This window comes from Gadus macrocephalus, chromosome 4 (assembly GCF_031168955.1).
Source record: "Gadus macrocephalus chromosome 4, ASM3116895v1".
Lineage (NCBI taxonomy): Eukaryota > Metazoa > Chordata > Actinopteri > Gadiformes > Gadidae > Gadus > Gadus macrocephalus.
In genome coordinates this window covers 15,340,957-15,362,338 of record NC_082385.1, presented here as the reverse complement: position 1 = coordinate 15,362,338, position 21,382 = coordinate 15,340,957, and the positions used below count along the sequence as shown (strand labels likewise).

The 21,382-nt window shown below is 45.0% G+C and overlaps 1 protein-coding gene across 3 annotated transcripts; it reads right to left on the bottom strand.

Annotated features, from left to right (window-relative positions):
- Positions 1–2,257: 2,257 nt before the first annotated feature.
- On the bottom strand, positions 2,258–20,204 carry ttll11 (tubulin tyrosine ligase-like family, member 11). 3 transcript variants are annotated; one of them, XM_060050491.1, is made up of 10 exons: positions 18,974–20,204; positions 15,790–15,889; positions 15,377–15,510; positions 12,603–12,893; positions 11,873–12,157; positions 11,090–11,185; positions 10,706–10,815; positions 5,345–5,614; positions 4,475–4,605; positions 2,258–4,125 (listed from the first exon to the last, which is right to left on the bottom strand). In XM_060050491.1, exons 1-10 carry the CDS (start codon positions 19,493–19,495, stop codon positions 3,758–3,760), a joined length of 2,307 nt encoding a protein of 768 aa, XP_059906474.1. In that variant the 5' UTR covers positions 19,496–20,204; the 3' UTR covers positions 2,258–3,757. The 3 variants fall into 3 exon arrangements, with proteins under 3 accessions (XP_059906474.1, XP_059906476.1, XP_059906475.1); XM_060050492.1 differs by having other exon boundaries at positions 2,260–4,125; positions 4,499–4,605; XM_060050493.1 differs by lacking the exons at positions 15,377–15,510; positions 15,790–15,889; positions 18,974–20,204 and having other exon boundaries at positions 12,565–12,610.
- Positions 20,205–21,382: the final 1,178 nt, after the last annotated feature.

The window sequence follows — 21,382 nt, the reverse complement described above, 5'->3', positions numbered from 1 at the left end:
ATGAGGCTGCAGGAAGAAGAGAAACCAACAGCGGACGAGTATTGAGTGTCGCCAGTCTGTTGGTGAGCCTGACCTATATACTGTGTTTGCCCCCCTAGCAAGCTGAAGTGGTTGGTTCAGTGAAAACTGGACCATGTTTCTAACGCGCTCTTATTATAGAGAACTAAATAGCCTAAATTCCTCTCACTCCGATGGACCAGCATGGGACCTATGTACTGTGGTCAATGGCGAGACACAAATATGTCTTGGATCTTGTTTCAATCGTGCCATGAATTACACAATCAATGAATTGCACATGAAGTAGGCCTATAGCAAGAGAGTTTCTCGTAAAACTGTTGCAAGTATAAGATAGAAAATACGTAATTAGAAAGATTACACACACAAAAGTGACATCGTAACTTTCTCTCTCCACAAACTACCCAGAGCCTCTAAAGTGATGCCTGAGATCTCGCTTCCTCTCTCTCTCTCTCTCTCTCTCTCTCTCTCTCACTATCTGCACATCCAAGCCACTATCTGCACGTTGGAAGCATCTGCCTGCGGGCATTCTCCCTCGTGAGATGAGCCAAATGGGAACAAGGTTATCTACTTATAATGGCAGTAGAGTGAGTTTAAATGAACACAATCTACAGTGCAACAGTAGTCATGGTACTGCAACAAAACTGCCAAATGTAGCACATCTAAGCCACTAAAATGTTTAACATTAGAAAGCACATAACCTTTAATAGTCTCATGGGGAATTGATGTGGAAGCAGTAGTAAATAGTGAATAAGCCTACATCATTTATATCGATTTTTACTAAGAATACTCATTAGTAGCATCTTTAAATGATTCATCAGATAATGGTTTATAAGATAGAAACAAAGCATAGGTAAATGATTCACATAGTGCATCAGCACCAAATAATAAGTATTAGCAAGTAAGGCATAGCAGCATTATTGTTTAGAAAGCATTATCAACAAAAAAGTAAATTTCAACACCTACTAATGCCTACACTTTACAAATCATTGAATAAACCATTATATTCGTAATCCTTTGACTTATTATCGATTTCTTACCAATGGTTATTTATTTTGGAACGATGCCTTCGTAAATGATGAATTCACTTTTTACAACTCCTTTATAACTGCAGTAGTTCAAAGAGCTGCCGTCAGGTGAGTCCTCCCTAGAACCAGTCCAGCGTGGACCTCTGGTGTGGACCATATTGATCTGCCTCAGACCCCAAGTCCCCCTCACCTGAACCATATTGACCTGCCTCAGACCCCCTCACCCGGCAGACCTCCGGTAGACCCCAGGCCCGGTGGGCGCAGCCCTCTCCTCAGATGGTGAGTTCAGACCCTTTGGAGTACTTCTCCTTCCCCCCTTTGCTCTGTGGATTGCCGTTTTGGTTGGATTATTCAAATCACTCCACACTGGGGGTAGATACTTTGAAAATAAAAATGCCTCAGTCGATACAAGTGGTGGAACGTGTCGGATGCTTCTGGAATACGTTTCAGCGACCCACCCACACGGTCACATGTATGACATCAGACGTAAGCTGTGTTTTTATCGGTACCATCGTAGCAATACCTGGGCTTCAAACGCTGCTCATAACACTACTCTGCTACGTTTTCATATCAGGACACATGGTCCATGGTCATTATCTGATACGTTTACATACCAGGGCACAGGGTCCATGGGATATTTTCTGACACGTTTACATACCAGGGCACACAGGATCCACGGTTATTATGTGCCATAGTTCAGTCTACCTTCCACTCGCTTCACACAGAAGAAGCAGAACGTTAGCTCAACTCTAAACTCTTTAAAAGCTCTTTGCCCTGGATTATTGGCCCCTAAGGTAACCCTCTACAGTGCTGTAGGTCTAACCTTACCAACTAAAGGAAGCCAGTTTAATATGTGTTTTAAACATAAGCATTAAGTATTGCCTGCATGTCCCAAGAGGAATTAAAAAAAAACACAGGGGAAGCAAAATTTAAAGATGTCTGCTATCCATCATACATCAAGGTGGACACGCCCACTTATGCCACTGAAGCACACGAAAAAGCAGATTTTCAAACGGATTGTAATGCATAACCACACTCACACCTGGTGCCATGATATCACCCCTTTAATGAAGTACTTTGACTCCAAGGTTTTAGAGACAGCCAAGGTTTACAGACTCAAAGGTTTTAGAGTTGGACTTAATTGTATCAGAAAGAAATACATTAATGCATTCCCTAAAGATTCTTAGGGTTGCCAGGTTATTGTAACAAATGTTTTATAACTGCTGTGGGCCTCCAGTCCCTGTAGCGAGCTTGTAGAAAAATAAAGACGCAGGTAATTTTTTTTTGTATTTGCCTTTTCATTGTTTATTATCCCATTGAATCATTTTGAGCTAAACGGCTCACAGAGCTATATAGACAGCGGAGCCACTGGCTTCATAGTCCTTCAACAAGCCTCCACAAATAAATATTGTCATACGCTCACGCATACAAATATACTCATTCACCCTTACATTCATATATGTGCAAAGAGTAAAAAAGGTACTGTGCAAATCCTCACCGGTGTACAGGGCATCAGTGTTCAGACCTGTGGGTGTTTGGTGAGCACACCAGTGTGTGTACAGTAGTTTACCACCACAGTGATGGTTGTCCCTGGAGAGGAGGACGTGGGAGTGGGGTCCCAGCGGAGTCAGAACATCAAACAGGCCTCTGGTCCTTCCTTCATGGAGTTAAGCTTTTCTTTTGGTTTACTTTAATTAAAAGTATTTTAATTAAAAGGCATAACTGTTAAGAGTTGCTTAGCATATTGTCACGTAAGTTTAGTGTCAAGTTGATTAATACTTTGGGTTGATGAATATTTATAAGATGTTCTTTAAAACTTTGATGCTACTGTGGTCAGGTCTTAATCGGTCATTTATCAAAAATATGCATTTTGTTATGCAATTAAGCCTCCACCATCACTGGAGGAATTAGTAAATGCTATGAGAAACATTAGAATTTAAATCAAGTTAAAACCACACAAGTGGACGGAAACCTGAGTTTCAGACACAATGGTTTGTAGATTTCGGATGGCATTGATAACTCCATTTGAGCCGCTAAACGTGTTTATGTAAATCCTTAGCAGGTTCCAATACTTCGATCATCGTCCGCAGAGGACGGGTTCACCTCGGTTGGGGGGGGTACTGAGGCATCACAACACATAGGTGTGTTTCAAACAGACCCGTGAGACAACCAAGGACTCACGCACAACCAACCATTGGACACACAACAAAGGTAAAAGTGGAGTACAATGATACCAAAATCAACAGTAAAAACCTCCATCTCAAGTCAACGTATAAAGAGCCACGGTGACTTTAGGGTGATCGGATCAGGCATGTCATTCAAGAGACACTTCTTAACCACTAAATCCTCAAAAGCCAAGTTCCAACTCGACTGCGGGATGTGTTGCATATTAGTATAAGCGACCGTTGACTCTACAGGTGCAGATTACCGTCTCTGCCGTGGTGTGAGATACGTCTACGAACGTCAAGGCCCGACGCAGGCCCTAGCGTGAGTAACACATCAGGTTGGACCTCATGACAGTCCTCGGGAGATTTGTTTATTTTTTTCTGCAGAAGCTAAAAGGCTGCCAGGCTACAGGAACCAGACTGCAGGTTGCCCCGTTGGCCACAACGGACGAGCTCCTCCGGAGCAGCTGGAGTTTGTTTCCCCGACCCTTCTCTCAGGGGCGAGGCGGGAGGAGGGTATCAGGGCGGGGCCCGGGGAGGCCCGACCCCTCAGTTCTCCAGGTTGGTCCTGAGCGGGCCGTGCCGGGACCTTTGCAGCCGCTGGTCGTGGCTGACGGCGCGGCGCGGGGCCGCAGGGGAGCATAGCGGCGGGGGATGGGTGGTGGAGGACGACGACGACGACGACGAAGGGGACAGCTTGGAGGCCTCGCGCGCCATGGCCCGGCCGCGGCTCAGCGAGCGCCGGTCCTCCAAGGAGACCGCCGCCGCCGCCGCCACGGGGAGCGCGCTCAGCGGGCCGTCCAGGTGGGCCTCGCACACCTCCAGCAGGGACGCCACCTGGTCCCGCAGCAGGGCAGCCTTGGACCTGCGCCCGGCCAGCTGGAAGAAGGCCTCCACGAACGCCTGCAGCCCCATGCCTGGGGAGGAGGGGTGGGCGGAGAGGAGCGGGTGAATGGGCGTGGCTAGCCCTCCAAAGACAAACAGTTTGTAAATGGGAGTGGTTAGTGGCTGTATGGGCGTGGTTAGTGATTATATGGGCGTGGTGAGCACACAAACTGTTTGTAAATGGGAGTGGCTAGTGGCTGTATGGGCGTGGTTAGTGATTATATGGGCGTGGTGAGCACACAAACTGTTTGTAAATGGGAGATTTCTGCACGTGGGGGCACGGTGCATTGTTGCATTGTAAACGGGCGTGGTAGATGAGCATGGGAGATGGTAGGTTCACATGATGAGCATGTGTGGGAGGTTCTTTTGGACTGTGTTTACCATGTGTCTGGGTGGGTGTTTGACCTGCTTCTCTGGAGTCCTGCGTGGAGGCGGCCCAGCGCCGCGTGATGTCGATGTAAAGGATGTCCACCGACGCCATGGGCAGGTTGGAGTTGCTCAGTTTGCAGCACCTGCACACAGAGGCATCAGACATTGAAACATGTTGTCCTCTTTAGCGATGAAAGCTGTATAGGGAGAGAATATTTCATAATATTTCTCCAAAAGTGTTGCTTTTCACATGACAGGGATTCCCTGAGCCAATCAGGAAAGTGATGCCCTGATTGGTCAGAAACTGTCCGGAAGTAGTCTAAAATCCAAAATGTTCTAATAGATTCAGGCTGACATCAACCAGTACAGATATGTTCACAGCGCAGTTAACTCACCGAAAGCTGAAGGATTGCGATTGCATTTCTAACAAATCTTAAAATCTTACAGCAAAATACACTTACAGGGAAAATAACACTCAAGGGGCTTATTTTCGATAAAGACCAGCGACGTCCAATACATTATCCCGCTTATTACACGGCTACTTGCCAAAACAAAAAAATAACTTCACTCTGTGTCTTTTTACAATTTATTTGCTACCAGCATTCGTAGGGTTGATCAGCAGAGAAATGGTCCGCCAAAGACGTTGACGTCGCTTAGCAACCGAGTACGCTGGGGTTGATAAGTTACCGGACTACTTGCGGAGTGGACCAAAGACGGCAAAAAATTCACTTTTCTTGACATCGGTCAATTAAACCTAGCCGAGCCGTATAATAAAACAGTATAATTGTGCAGTGTCCCTGTTTTAGAACAGCTTTCACCATTTAAACTTTATATCACCCTGGCTAGCTGCTAGCGAGCTCGCCGTTCAGTGTCCCCCAGTACCTGATGAAGGTGCGGAAGGCGGTGGGGCCCAGCCGCATGTTGCCCTTGATGCCCAGGAAGCGCAGGAAAAGCGTGGCGATGCGGTCCACCAGGCACAGGTACTGGAACTGCTTGGTGTACTTGGGGTAGACCTGCTTCAGGCACAGCGTGGGCAGGCCGTCCCCCGGCTCCTCCTCCGGGGCCTTGTCTGGGGGGCCAGCTCTGGGGGGCCAGCTCGTTATGACCGTGCCCTGTTGGGCCGCGCCACCGCCCCCTGCTGGAGGGGGGTGGCTGGGGGCCCGCGAGTGGAAAAGAGAAAGAGAAAACGAGCAAAAGGACCGTTATTTGAAAGCGAATGGGATGATAATGGTGGTTAAAAGGGGAATAAGAGTCGTGAATGTTTGGCGAATAACACTTAGAAACTCAATGTAGTTGTACTTTTTGCAACATTTCTAAGTACATTCCAAGCACCTTTGTTGAACGAGTACATTTGGTTAACGTTGTTACGCGCCAACTTAGGCACACCGTCTAAATCGGTTCTCAACATTGAACTTTTTTCCTGAAGTACCATCGGCTCCAGTTATTTTTTTGTATTCTTAATTGCCTTGTAATTATCTTTGGCAAACAGTGTTGCCTAAAAACTTGTTTACGTGTGATATAGCATGAGAGGAGGTGGCGCTAGGCCGCCCTGGAGGTAGGACTCGTAATTAGGAACCGGGAAAACAAACGGTGGAATCATTAGCTGTTGGCATGGCCCGCTGCTCAACTATGCCATCAGTGGTGCGCCGTGCCAGGGAGGAGTGAGATCAATTACCCCCACGGAGGAGGAAGAGGAGAGGAGGAGATTGGTTAATTCTATGGGTTTCTGCCTGCAAGGCCAACCTGCAGCTTGGCTGCCTCACCTGCGTGGTTCTCCTTAAACACAGAACCTCATTACGATGCTTGTAAATGTACCCAAATACAAGCATCGAAACATTCCTAAAGAGGTGCGAATCACCAATAGGTTATGAAGAACCCCATGCAACAGGTGATTTCACTTTAAGATCTATTGTTTTTACTGTTCTTGAGAACTTCTGTGTGGACAGGTTTCCTGATTGAGTGGCTTATCAGCACAGCACAAGCAAAGTCTCTAAAAGGTTTATATAGCAGGGCTTTATACAGCACAGCCGTATGAAGAGTATACAGCAAGGGCACATAAATGAGAGGGATTATTGGTGGTTTACCCTGATGGACAAGGAGCTCTAGTCATCTTTTGTAGTTCATTTCTGGGTGGGAGTATAATGGAGAACGCAGGTGAGGGTCAGACGCGAGCAGGTAACTGGATGAGACAGCTGGAGCTAAACATTTCAGGTGGGATTAATTGTCCGACCCCCATGCCCACATTCTATCTCGCCACTCCTAAATTTATTGGCTGATCCAGTTTTTACATGAACAACCATTTTTTGAGCTGGTATCCACTGAAGTAAACTACTATAAGGGAATTGGCATTTGATGTAGCACAGCAATCTAAAAAACATTCTCAGCAAATCACTTTGATTCAATACGTACACGCTAATTATTCAGCAAAGAACATCGCTTGATGAAAAATGAAAAATTTATGACAGAACCATTACTTATCTTCATTGGATTTGAAGTGACTCTGCAAGATAATCCACTAATTCCATGTTTGCATGTGTATTCTTGTCAGTAAGCACGTAAAATGACCTGTCACTAAGGTTGTGTTAAAGAGACGAATATACAAAAAGCACACAACACTGGCACACTTCACCATTCACCATCTAATCTAGTTTATCGGGAGCCAAGCCCCTGAGACATACACAATCAGACACTTCATACTACTCATTCAGTGGAGGTTTGAACAAACAACCATAGCTCTTTCAACACAGACTTCAATGGAGAAGGAGGAACCCACTGAGAGGCAGGCAGCTACAGGGAAAACCGTATCCAAGTGATGTTTTAATGACACCTAGAGGTGGGATACGGTAATGCAGGAAAGGGATTAATGTGGAACAGAAATGATGCATTGCAGTGCACTACCTACTCATAAATACAAGTTATGTATTATTATTCATTTGATTCATGAATGTACTTTTCAGAACTCCAGACCTGCATAAACCTGAAATCGATAAACTATATATTGTGTGGCCGTATACACAAATATAAACAAAGTTAATTAACTGAACAAATGAAATGAGGATTCACTCATTCTACAGACTGTGGGGATTTCCGCACGCACGCGCACACACACACACACACACACACACACACACACACACACACACACACACACACACACACACACACACACACACACACACACACACACACACACACACACACACACACACACACACACACGCTCGCGGGCATTATCTCAACCTACATCTATTCATTCCCACAGCCTCCGTCCCACGCAGGGGGAATATAAAATTATAGGAATCACAAAAATGAAATCAATTAGCAAGTTCACCTGCCTCCAGGGAAGCTTTTCAAAGAGTTAGATCATGCTAAAAAGAATTCCTGTTGGAGCAGAAGAAAAATCAAAGAGTCTAGCAGCTGATTACTTCTTGATTTCCTAATTTACTTCAAGGCGCAGAGTCCCTCGTATAAACCGACACAGAGAGCAACATAATCTCCAACATGATATAATAATCTAATATGATATTATGTGGTATAATCCTCAAGGATTACTCTGAGGCCCAGCAGGAGTGTTGATAAGGGGATTATGAGGACTCGTGTGAATGTCTTAAAGCCTTGTTTCAGGCAGAGCTTTCAAAATAGGTGCACAAACACAGGAACCAAATCGACCGGCACTGGAATATACGGTAATGGCTCCAAAAATTGTCAAAAACAATGTCATGTCCTCATCAAAAATAAAAACACTTTTCCTAGTCACAGACGCTTTCCTTTTTCACGCACGCACGCACGCACGCACGCACGCACGCACGCACACGCACACGCACACGCACACGCACACGCACACGCACACGTACACACACACACACACACACACACACACACACACACACACACACACACACACACACACACACACACACCTTTTAGGCATTTTGCTCATAAATGATTAAGCAGCGTGAATGGCATCTGAGAGCCGCACTCAATGTTTAATGGGATCAATCATCCCCACGCACGAGTCCTGGATCCTGCGCCCATTTAGCAAGGCACCGACTCGTCAGGATCCACGACGTGGCAGTAACCCTTCAATGTTGAAAACAGCGAGGAAGAAATCAAAAGTAAATACTGTCACACCTCATCACTCAGAGAAGAAAGCAATTACAGCAGGATCAAGGAGAATATGGGCGCTGGGGAGCCCAGGACCGACACAGAGGGGGACTATAATGAAGTGTGTGGCCTAGCTGAAGCTGGTGTGCATCACAAAGGGTGTTTTCTCCTCAGACATGAGTTGACTGTGACAACAACGTGCAGGTGCCTTTCAAATAAAGTCACAGCACAGTGTCCCGTTGTCCTGCAATCTGGGGACATCCATGTCCTGTCAGACAGTTGCAACACACAACAGTAGTTTTCCTTTACACTGAACAAGACAAGCTTGTCTGCAGAACTGATGAGACCTTGCTTTTAAAACCACAGCTAGACCTCGCTAGTGGCACCGTGTGTTCAGAGGGCAGGCGTGTGTGGATAGGACGGCTTTCAGAAAGATTGAGTCTGTGATGCTGCAGGCCGGGAGGCAGACTATTTTGTATCTGTTGATTTTAATAAGCAGATACATCTGTGCTGTTTGTTGTGACATCTTAACAACAATAACATTGTAAATGTTATGCTTGCTTGGCCATCTGCTGCTGAAGACGTTCGCAAGAGGCTGGATAGCACATGTGAACCCTCAAACTGAACTGCTGCTATCGCTTCCAAATGAGGAGACGTCGCATTCCCTTCAGCCAAACCTTACCCCAGCACCAGACGCTACATCTCAAACTTTTAACGGCTTATATAATAGTTCTAATTGCTCATAAATAATAGTTATGTTTTAATATTAATTTGATTCATGAATGTACTTTTCAAAACTCCAGATGCCCATAAACCTGAAAGCGATAACGAAGGCGTCCATGAACCAAAACATCTTTACAACACAAGCTCACCAGCTCACGATACACATGTCTGTGCAATCACCATCAAGGCCAGTTAATCACTGCGACTGACCACAGCCCATTATTCTGACACTCAGAATCCATGGAGACAGACTTTACATACGCAGGTAATAATAATAATAATCCCCCCGGACAGTGGACAAGTCATTCACAATGAATAATGTTTTCTGGTATTATGCGAGGGATTATGTCTAGACATTAATATGAGGAGAGGGATGTAGAGTTATTATCCCAAAGGAATTTCTGCTCACTGGCAAAAACAGATCCCAAACAAGATGGAGCAAGGGTAAAGAGAGAGAGAGGGAAAGAAAGAAAGAAAGAAAGAAAGAAAGAAAGAAAGAAAGAAAGAAAGAAAGAAAGAAAGAAAGAAAGAAAGAAAGAAAGAAAGAAAGAAAGAAAGAAAGAAAGAAAGAGAGAGAGAGAGAGAGAGAGATGCAGAGAGAGAGAGAGAGAGATGCAGAGAGAGAGAGAGAGATGCAGAGAGAGAGAGATGCAGAGAGAGAGAGAGATGCAGAGAGAGAGAAAGAGAGAGAGAGAATGACAGAGAGAGAGAGAGAGAAAGAGAGACATGCATAGAGAGAGATGCAGAGAGAGAGAGAGAGATGCAGGGAGAGATGCAGAGAGAGATGCAGAGAGAGAGAGAGAGATGCAGAGAGAAAGAAAGAGATGCAGAGAGAGAGAGATGCAGAGAGAGAGAGATGCAGAGAGAGAGAGATGCAGAGAGAGAGAGAGATGCAGAGAAAGAGAGAGAGAGAGAAAGAGGCATGCAGAGAGAGAGAGAGAGAAAGAGCGAGAGCGAGAGAGAGTCAGAGCCAGAGGTGACTTTCAAAAGGGTTAGCTTGCCGACATTCTATCACACAATGCTAATTAAAAAGAACATATAGAAAGTAAAGCTGAAGGAAAATAACAGCTGCAGTGTTGTTGGTGTGAGGGGCATCTTAGTGGGCCGGTCAACCTGTGAGCGTGGGCAAACCCGGCAGAACAGTGTGCGTTTTAATCACAGCTGAGCTATAATTACATTCAAATCAACACCATTATGAGCTGGTGTTGCTCGATTCTTGAGTCAAGGCGTGCTAATGGTAAAGGAAAAATATTAGGATAAAGACACACACTGCATATGTGTTTTGAAACACTTTGCCTGTGTGTGTGTGTGTGTGCGCACGTGCGTGCGGAGGTGTGCGTGTTTGTGTGCGTGCATGCGGATGTATATGTAAAACCACACAGTACGTATGCAATACAGCGCAACCCCTGACCTTACCCGTGTTTGTTTATGCCAGGGTCCATCAGCCTCAGTGTGTCCCTGATCACACACACTTTGACGTCTTCGTCCACCGGACTGGAAACATACTGAAACACCCCTGGGGCAACCTATAACCAACCCCACACACACACACACACACACACACACACACACACACACACACACACACACACACACACACACACACACACACACACACACACACACACACACACACACACACACACACACACACACACACACACACACACACACACACACACACACACACACACACACACACACACACACACACACACACACACACGGTATGAGGATGGTCGTTACGTTCAGTGCTAAGATGATGAAATGAGAGTGAACTGATGAGCCAGAATGTCTCACCTCCTGTTCGTGCTCTATCCTCATGCTGGGGTTGGAGTTGACCTCCAGCAGAACCGGCTTGAGGTTCTTGGTCAGCAGAATGTCAAACCCCAATATCTAAGACACAGACAGGACATGCAAGCTTAGCTCTCAGAACGTCTCGGTCTATCCTGCAACAAGCATATAGAGGTTACTTTTCGTGTTCCTTCGTACTAGAAAGGGACGTGTGGAGAACATTCGAGTATCCACTATATGCTGTAAAAGTATAAAAGTACATGCCTAGAACATCGTAGTAAGAGGGTGTAAGAGCAAGAAAACATATGAATTGCCAATCATATGTTTTACCAAACAAACATACTGAACACACACGAGGAAAACCGAATTAAATACTATTTGGTTGTTCCACAGCACACACTTATAGGGGCTGCAGTATCATCAGTTAGAAATGTCAACGCCATCCGTTAGCTGTTAGTGAGTGAGAGCTGTTAGTGAGTGAGAGCTGTTGGGTGCGCTGTGAGAATATCCACTTTGAGTTGCCTGCCTGTGAGCCAATTTCAACGATTTCTGACGATCGGTTGCTGGCTGATACCAATCTCCTCTGTGATGGGTTCAGGGGAATACATCATGCCTGTCAATCACAGGTGTGTGAAATGCAACACTTTTTACCAGCGAGAGAAGGGGAGGGAGGGAGGAAGGGAGGGAGCTGAGCGAGAGGGAACTTTTGGTTGTTTTAGTTTCAAAATCTTTTTTATGTGCCATTTCTGCATGAGGGGCTGGTTTACACCTCAGACCTGGACGCCCCACCTGGAAGCAGGTGGGTCCGGGCTTGCCGGGCGGGATGTCTGCCTGGTAGTGGACCTTGAGCTCCGGCACCAGGGCGATCACCGTCTTGATGACCAGCGAGATGACGTCTGACCACACCTTCTTGATGTCCACGCCCTTGGAGGCCAGGCGGTAGAGCACGCTGGAGAAGGTACGTTTGCTGCCCGTGCTCTGGCTGTCCGAGTGAACAAAGTTGTCGCTCTGCACGTTCAGAGAGTAGTTGGTGAGGTGCATGAACACGTGGCTCAGGTTCTTCTGGTTGGGCTCCTGTGGAGGGGACACACAAACACTTAAGAGACGGAGGGAAAAGCGACCAACTCACGTTTCCCTTCAAACCGTGGATCAAGGATTTGCGTTTTCCTAATTCCTAATCCTATTTTCACACATCACACATATAAAGCAGTACTTTTTATCCTCAAATAGTTTAGAATGAGGTGAAAATCACGTGATAATTGATGCGTTTGCCCTGATAAACATTGAGGAAAAATAAACATTCATCAGACATGAACGAAGGAATGACATTATCCTCTGTCCAGGGTAACCAAACGATCCCAGATTGAATTGTGCTCCGTGGTGTTCTCATTGAAGCAGCTTCTATTTTGTAATCCTGTGATTTCCTGTGAATCACGTCCTGCCGTCCGCGCTGTGTGCCTGTGAGCGGGTCAACGTCGTACCTGGTAGGGCTCGGTGTAGAAGGGGACCAGCGTCGTACCTGGTAGGGCTCGGTGCAGAAGCGGGTCAGGCCCTCCTTGGCGATGTAGATCTGTAGTGGCTCCAGGGCCTTCACCAGCACGTACAGCCGGATGTCGAACTTGAGCTTGTCGATGAGCAGGGGCCTCTGGACGTACTCCTGCACCACCGCCTGCCTGGCCTGGGAGCCTGCCGCCAGCCGCACCTCGCTGGCCTCACGGATCAGGTAGATGCCCTCGCCCTGGGAGCCGCTGTCCGGCTTCACGATGAAGGTGCGGTGGGCCGCCGCGTCGCTGTCCTTCAGCCCGCGGATCTGGGGGAGGGGAGGGGGGGTGGGGGGGGGGGGGGGGGGTAGAGGGCATCCCCGATTAATGGAGGTGGATGATGTGGAAGTTGACATGAAAAATATGGCATTGTTGGAAAGAAATGTTTGGGAATATTAAAAAATTACTGAAAATAACATTTCTAAAATAATTGAGGAACATTCAAAAGTTAAAAGTCAGTATAGCTAAAATAATAAACTATAAGCTTTGATCAAGCACTGATGTTTAGCACACATAACTAATATAAAGAAATGCAGAAAACATTTGGATCATTTACTTTCATACAGCCATCCACATTGCCTTAGAGGCCTCAGAGATGAACGCCTGCCTTTCAATTGAAGTACTTTTTACATTCAGTCAAACCCTCATCTACTCCATTTAATTCCTCATTAACTCTGACAGTGCGAGACATTAACTGCAAGGGAAGAAGGGTTGTTGTCTACTAAGGTTAATATGCAACTTATTCTAGAAAGCCTGCAGTATGTATGGGACAAATTAGTGTCGCGGTGTGCAGGATTGAACAGAGGATGAAGGCGGCTGGGTGGTTAGAAGCCTGGCTCAATTCCAACATGTGGACATTTGCTACAATTCCCATCACCTCTCTCAGGGCACTTTACTGTCCATCTTCAATCTAATGTCCATTAAATGCGAAATAAGTAACCCAAAAAAAATATATATAATAACATTGGATGCCCATGTTTGCATCGAAGAATGTAGGATTTCGACAATTCAATATTGCTTCAAAATGGCATTATATGAAGTGGTTTTAATTTAACTTTGAAAATTAGACCTTTTCGAGAATCTGTGTTGCATGATCCCAGGTCAAATATAATGGAGATCAGTCCACAGGCCGTTCTCCATTATGTTTGACCTGGGACGTTTCTCTTTCTAAACTCTGAGCTCGCACTGCAGTGCTCTGAATGATTGATCTCCAGCAGGCTGCACTTCACTCACCGGCCAAAGCGGGTCAGTAATTAGAAGGTATTTCATGATTCTAACACCTAGTACTAATCAATTAAGTAAAAACAACAGTCCGACATGCAGTCCTTACTCAACAGAAATGAGTATGTCCTTGGGTTAATCCGAGGAAGAAGGTCTTCATGAAGTTCGACACAAGCCTCGTGAGCCATTTACTTGCACGAGATGACCTACAGTTTTAAAGCCATGAGAATCTTCCATACGTGGCTTCTATAGGCCGACCTTTCCACTTTCTGCCTACCCAAGCTATTTCTGTATTAAGTGCTATCCCTTGCCAGACAATCCAGCTCTATAAGGGACCTGAAACCCTTTGAGATGCGAAGGGATGACTAAGCTTTTGTTTCTGGTTTCACCGGCACAGTTCTCATGACTCCTGCGGTGGATCCGGGCAGTGTATACGTCAATCAGCATTAACAGCTGCTCTGTACATCTAAAGTGCTTATCCTGAACCCAACGTTGTAGCTAGGTGTTGGGATACAACAGGCAGCCTCTGCAGCGCTGCGGCTTAGAGACCATGGTTTGAGATGCATCAAGTGATGTACGTATCAACACCACACAGAACTTGCTTAAACTGCTAAATAAAAGTCAGGATTGTGGGTTGCATGTTTGACTCCCAGCATAAAGTTTGTGGCTCCGACCTCCGACATCTGCACCCCACCTGCAGACATCCTGCAGATGCCTCACTCCTATCCCTTCGTTAGCATCTGCTTCATGAAAACATTCAGTATTGACTGAATGTTTGCTCCCTAGTGAAGGATTGAAGCATCATCGAGCCGGCCAAAATTATCTGTCCAAATAACCAGACGTTGTTTTTGTATTAAGTGTGTATAATTATAACATTATAGTGAGCTTTGCAGCGATGAATATTGAAGGACTATTTTTCTTCCTCACGAAAGCAGCGTTTCACTAGTCTCTTATAAAAGGGCTCTTCAACATCAGCGGGTCTGCTGAACCAGTAATTGGGTCTAAAATTAGCCACTGGTTGACATCAAGAGGCTTTTTTGGCCCTCTGTCATGTCAGATGGAGAGAGAAGCTTACACTCAAACAGGAAAGGCCTCAAGCGCGACCATATATGGAGCAGTTCCCACTACTCTGTTGGAGGACAAAGACAGCGGCGGAGGCTCACATGAGAGGAACAGGCTGAGAATATAAGGAAAGACTGTCGTTTTGAAGAGTGAGATGTTCTAGAACACACCACAGGGCTCCACCTGTACACCGACCAGATAAGTAATAGAAGTAGTAAGTAATAGTAGTAAAAAAGGAATTGAATTTGCCAACTCTCTAACACTGAAGTAAAATTCCCCATTGCTCACTTAAATTTGGCAATCCATGACACTTAAACTTGTACCTAGATGGTTTAGAAGAGTTCCATTATGCTGCACCACAGGTCTATTTAAATCCCAATAGCATAAAATGGCAGGGAGGCGGTGTCTGCCTGTATAGGCCCTTCCTGGTTCTGGTTGGGTCCGGGTTTGGTTGCGAGCGCTTGCTCACCTGAGCAGAGAACTGCTGGTACTCGTCAGGGAGGATCCAGGAGCGGGGGTAGAAGTTGTACTCCTCAGGAAACAGTTCGTGCATGGTGCGCAGCGCCCTGCTCAGGTTTATCTTCTTCAGCATCTCTATCATCCCTGCAGGCAACAGGTAGAATATGGCATCGCACTTAAAGGGTCGGTCACCGATTTAACACACTGCCGTTGGGGAAGTAGGAAAGAGTTTTAAATCAATAAACTGCTCCGCTGCTTTAACTTTTTAGTCAAAGGAATGTTATCACTAGTTTTATGTTTCCATTATGTGCAATATCATCCAACTAATCTTAACTTCACTCCTCATTCAGGTGGAATCAAGCCTAAACAACATTTAAACCAAGTCATCGTTGTAGTTTTATGCAGAAATTGACATGACTCTACCTGGAAACTTGTTGACCTGTCCGGACACGATGTGGTCGTTGTCGTGGAAGGATGTCCCATGCCAGTAGATATCACAGGCGGCCCGGCGGCCCAGGGGAAACTGCCCAGAGAGGGAGAGATTAGTCTGATCAGTTCTCACAAGTCAAATCAACGGTAGTATTTGTCTGCTTCAAATCATCTATCATCGTAACCCATCTTTATACTGATTTGAAATTATGCTCCGATTTCCACTGAAACAGAGAAAGAAAAAGGTAACTTGTTGGTTTGCTGATGACAAAACATAACATGTTGCAAGTGGATATCAATATGTTTGTTGAATGATAAAGCTAGGTACAAAAAAAACATACTGTTATATATAATAATAACAAATGTAAATTTGAGTTGAAATTATTATGGAAATTATAATCAAAAATATGAATCATTCTAGAGTGTTTGTTCTTTTACTGTTCCCAATGCATCAGTAATCCTACTTGTGTTTTCCAATAATGAGCCATGAAGAGTAGGAAGAAGAAGAAGATGTAGTGGCATTGTTAAAGGATTAGCAAGCACTGCATGCTGCCGCCATTAGCAACCTGAATGCAATCAATTGTGTGTGTACGGTTTACCAAAGGTAATAAAGGGCAAAGCTTGAAAACAACAAATTACACAAAATATGTTTTCTAGCATTTTATTTTTTACTTTAATGCCAAAGACAGAACAGAACAAAAAGTATACAAACCGAATTGTGCCTTTTACAAATATGTTTGAATAGATGCATTTCAAAATAGTATTAAGCATTGTGTAGCGTCTTCTCCTAGAGATTTATTTGTTGTATATGGGGAGGTTAACCTACCAATTGTAAGTGCTTGGCACTTGCTTCTATGAATATCTTTACTGTACCGCGACAGCGATATATTGTTGTTTTTCTTTCTTTTGACAAATGTACTTATTGTAATTTGCTTAGGGTAAAAGCGACTGATAAATGCCCTAATTTAAATGTAATGGCAATGCTTTGCACACTCGACACAACTTTGTTTCCTCTTGACATTTGAACTGCCACCTTTGTCGATTGAATAAGATACCTTTGTAGCCAACAGAGGAGGCCATGCTCTTGTGGACACAACCCAAGAGTAATGCAACATATCAAATGAAATCCGGCAATATCATGTTCCCAACAATCTGAAACCAAAGCTGTCCTTTTTGAAAGCCAAATTTTGAAAATGTGCTTTGAGGAAGCTGTATTATATCATTTTGAGACCAAAACAAAGTGGTTGTTATTTGTGTACAACATGGTATCAGGGTACACAATGGTGGAACACCATATTATGAATGACATAATAATACTAAGGGAAGCATGTTCAGATTGCACTGTAGTGTCATTTGAATAAAGATTGTGACATTTATGTTTTTGTCAGTAATCACTTTCAAGTATAGCTCTCTAAGCGACGCCTACCAGTAGGCTACAGGGTTTTAACCCTATAGACTTTTCGTCTGAGTCAAACACCTCAGCCGTTCATTCAGCCACCATTCATTAATGTGAGCCTGTGTAAAAGGGAAACCCTGACATAGAGCCAAGACGGCTATGAATACCACTCCCAGGAGGCCATGTACAACTAATCTGATGAAGGATGTAGGTCAAATTAATTTGGTACCATCCAGAGTAGGAGCAACCCTCCCAAATGTATACAAAGGCCCCACTGAACGGCAACCCCACATATGGTACAATCAATAAATACCTTGATTTGATCGGATGAACTGTGCATAATTGACCTGACTTATCTTGCATAACACTATTTTTCTTTTTGGTTTCATCCATTTGAAAATAAAAGTTGAACAGACGAATGAGCTCTTTCAGACACATTGGCTGCCATGAAAGGCATTCTCAAAATAAGGTGTTTCTGACTGATACCACTCATGGAGGTTAAACTACCCAAAGATATGTTGCATTCAAATACCAAGACCTATTGGTCACTGGTTAATGTACGTGTGACTTGTTTCTCTAATGCTCTAAAGAAGACTAAAAGTATATTGGATTAGAAGGGTTTACATCTAATCATTTAACCACGGATACCATATGCTGCCCAACAGTTGGCAGCAGCCATTGCACACGCATGGCTAAAGATAATGTGAAAAAGCCTTCACGTTATCGTATGTCATATATGTATGACTTGTAAGCCATTTGAGACTGTAACTGTGTGATTGAGGGCTGTGCAAATCGAATTTAATTAATTTGCATATGAAAACAAAGTATGTGTGACAATTGCATCTTCATCCTCTTCATCCTTCAAAACACACATTCAAATTAAACTGGGCCAACAACATATTACAGCACCTGCGGAGAGCATTGTTGTCTGTGTAGATTAGAGTAATACCAAGATTCTCTATGAGTACCTAAGAACTAACTCGAGTTTCAAACTGACAAGCTCGGCCATTAGGCGTGAACGGCTGAGAGGATAATCTGCAAATTTGACATAGGATCAGTCCAACTTCTGTGTTTGGGTTTAAATTCAATCATGCTGAGGGATAGTGTGTGGTTGTGCATGCTTGCGAGAGATACCAGATCTTCTGCTATTGTAAGGTATAGTGCTACTGAGTAGTCAACAGTAAAGAAAAACATGACATTAATAATGAAGTCCACGGAGACAATGGGCCAGTGGGCCATAGTAGGTAGGTACTAAATGCATCATGTTCAAACTTCTCTGGGACCGACCAGATGGTGCTCAACTCACAGAGCAGGGCAGCCCATATCAATTAGCCCACTTATAAATGATTAAGGCAAACTTTCAGGCACACTGCTGTAATTTTATACCTTATGCGTTTCAAGCAACATTGTTATAAGTGACGGTGGCTTCTCAAATGATGGCCCATGTCCACTCACGTCTTGTGAATCATTCATGGGTAAAATGGTTAGCATTCAAAAACAGTGATGATGATGAGTAGGTCTTTATTTAGATAAATGGCCTATTAATAACTCACTATATAAATAGTGCCCATTTCCATGGGTAAATGATAATAATGCTAGGCCCAGTGTTATTAATGTTGCACTACTAGTGTCAAACTGTTTCAAGTTTTGTTGACTTATTATCCCATGCAGGCCCAAACACACTTCTTCAATAATACTTCACTTTACTTTATTACTGGTTTGCAATATAGGACAGTACAGTATAGGCGATGAAAACCAATTAAACTGTGCCAATACACATACCTCTTTCCATTTAAGTTGCTTGATACTCATTTTCAGAGCCTCCAGTGATGTTTTTGCTTTGGATGTATCCACCGTCACTGGCTTCTTCTTTCGTTGATGCTTGTTTCCAGGTTCATGCCGATCTCTAGGCCGATGGTGGGTCGAGTTGCCATTCGTCTCCTGCTTTCCCTGCATCACTCTACCAGCACATTTGATTTGCAGCACTTTCTCACCTCGCAACCGGTTAAGGTGCTTACCAACATGGGTTGAAATCGCATAGCCAATATCAGTGTTTACTTTTCCCTCTGTACTCCTGTCATCTCTGCCCATTTTGCTACGACTCCGAGCTTTGTCCTTGCTTGCGAGGGGCGTCGCTGAGCCTTGTACCCCTGCGGCGGAGGGGACACAAGAGGGCACAGGAGGCGAGAGGCTGGCGGCCGGGGAGGTATCGAGCACCAGCTCCTCAGTAACCACAACATTGTCCTTGTTTCCACTAGATGCTGTCGTATGGTCAGGCTCAACCTTCACAGCATGGTCGCTCATTCTAAACAAATTGGACTGACACTGTTAAGCAATACAAGATTACAACTCGCCGCACAGTCACCCGGAACCAGCAAGCCACCCACCGCTATCCTATACATGGATACCCGCTCTGCATCGCATCGACGGTGCGGGGCTCGACAGAGCAAACCGCGGCTTCACTGGAACTAGTATAGGCTACTCCATTATAACTGCAAATATACCTCATGACCTGGTCTGCTGCTGCCACTTCTGTGTGCTGCCAGTTGCCATCGCTAGCCAAACCAATGCAACGAAAAAACCAACGACAGACCAGTAGCTGGTTGTCAACATCCCTGACCGCTGCCGGTGGTCCTGCCGGGGAAAGCGACCTCTCTAGCCGACCTCACAACCGTCTTCCCCGGCCCAATGCGTTTCCAGTTCTACGATGGCCTTTTCAAAGTTATATACATTATTCCACACCATTTGGCCATATTCTATATCTCATGGGAGACCGAGAAAATAAATGAGTTCAATTTGGAGAGGTTGTCTCTCCCCCGTTATGACTGAGTGATATCGTGGAGAAACACGGTATCGCTGGTAGACGATTCCGTTGGTGGAGCGGTGACTTCGGTTGAGTTTGGTCCGTCGCGCCGCCTCCGTCAGAAACAGCAACATGACTCAAAGGGGGATACGGCCACAGATCGTGGCATCCCAGTTAGAGGCTACCGATGCTCGCGGGGGCGAGCGTGGTATCCCAGTGAACGGCTTCCGAAGCTCGCGGGAGCGAGCATTGGTTGCCGTTCACTGGGATGCCACGTTCTGTGACCGTATACCCCCTTTTCATGACTGAAGGAGGGACTTGTTTAGTTCAGGTTCACAGCCTGTATTTAACGGTCTAGCAATAATTTCCCCTGCTAAACATGGCCCGGAGTACGGTTGTGTACACCACGATACTTGAAACATGATGAATGCTAAGGGTTGGCATACATTAACGTGCTACAGGTGTTGACCCCTAATCGCACATATTAATTTATTATTTATTTACTAAATCGACATTTATATTTATTGGCTTGTATTTCTTTCTCTATTTTTCTCTCACTTGGCTGTCGTAGAAGAACAAATTTACCCCTTTGGATTTTCCTGAAGTATTTAGTTAGCTATTTGCTGAGAAATCAGTTGCATAAACAAAACATAGATGTTTCATATTACAACTCCATCGCCAGTTCCCATGGTGACTGAATGTGTGTTTCACAGCGCGCTATCAGCACTTGGTAACATCTGGAGCAGAGCCCAGTACATCTGGATATGTTTTATTTACATATGTGTGATGAACGTCGTCTACAATGTGCACGGGGAGACACAGGGAGAAATAGGCCGGTGAAGTTAAATCCACAGAAAATACCAGATCACTTAGAACGAGAAGTAATGACCCAGCTAGGACAAATGCAGGATGAGCAAATAGTAGGCCTATGCCCCTCTCAGAGCCCATGGGCGGCTGCATTAGTCATGGTACGGTGAAAGGATGGGGATCTTGATGAGTTTACCACAAAGAATGCCTACCCCCTTGATAGAATAGATGATTTGCTTTCTGCAAGTAGGGCATGTTTGAACATTATAGTCTTCGGACGGCCGCATAGGACAACATAGGACACTTCTCAATAGAAGACCGTACCCTTGCCTCGTCCACGGGCTGGAACCAAGATGCACTCTTTTTTCAAGGGCCTTTCTGAAGAGATTAAAGACTAGCTTATTCCCCGTGGCCTGCCTACTTCGTTTGACGACTTGGTGGATGTGGCCATCCGTGTTGACACTTGGGTGAGTCAGCAGCGCAGATTGAGGGATTCACTCAACACCCAGCGAACTGATCACCGCTCATCTTTATTTCTCTGGCTCCCATTGGGTCAAGATGGCCTGGCTCACTAGCCCAAC

Coding starts and splice junctions, on each gene's coding strand:
- ttll11 (XM_060050491.1), bottom strand. CDS start 19,495: ATGAGCGACCATGCTGTGAAGGTTGAGCCTGACCATACGACAGCATCT. Junction 11,186..11,872: donor CCGGACCCACCTGCTTCCAG/GTGGGGCGTCCA, acceptor TCTGTGTCTTAG/ATATTGGGGTTTGACATTCT. Junction 4,126..4,474: donor AACACCCACCCAGACACATG/GTAAACACAGTC, acceptor CCTCCTCCCCAG/GCATGGGGCTGCAGGCGTTC.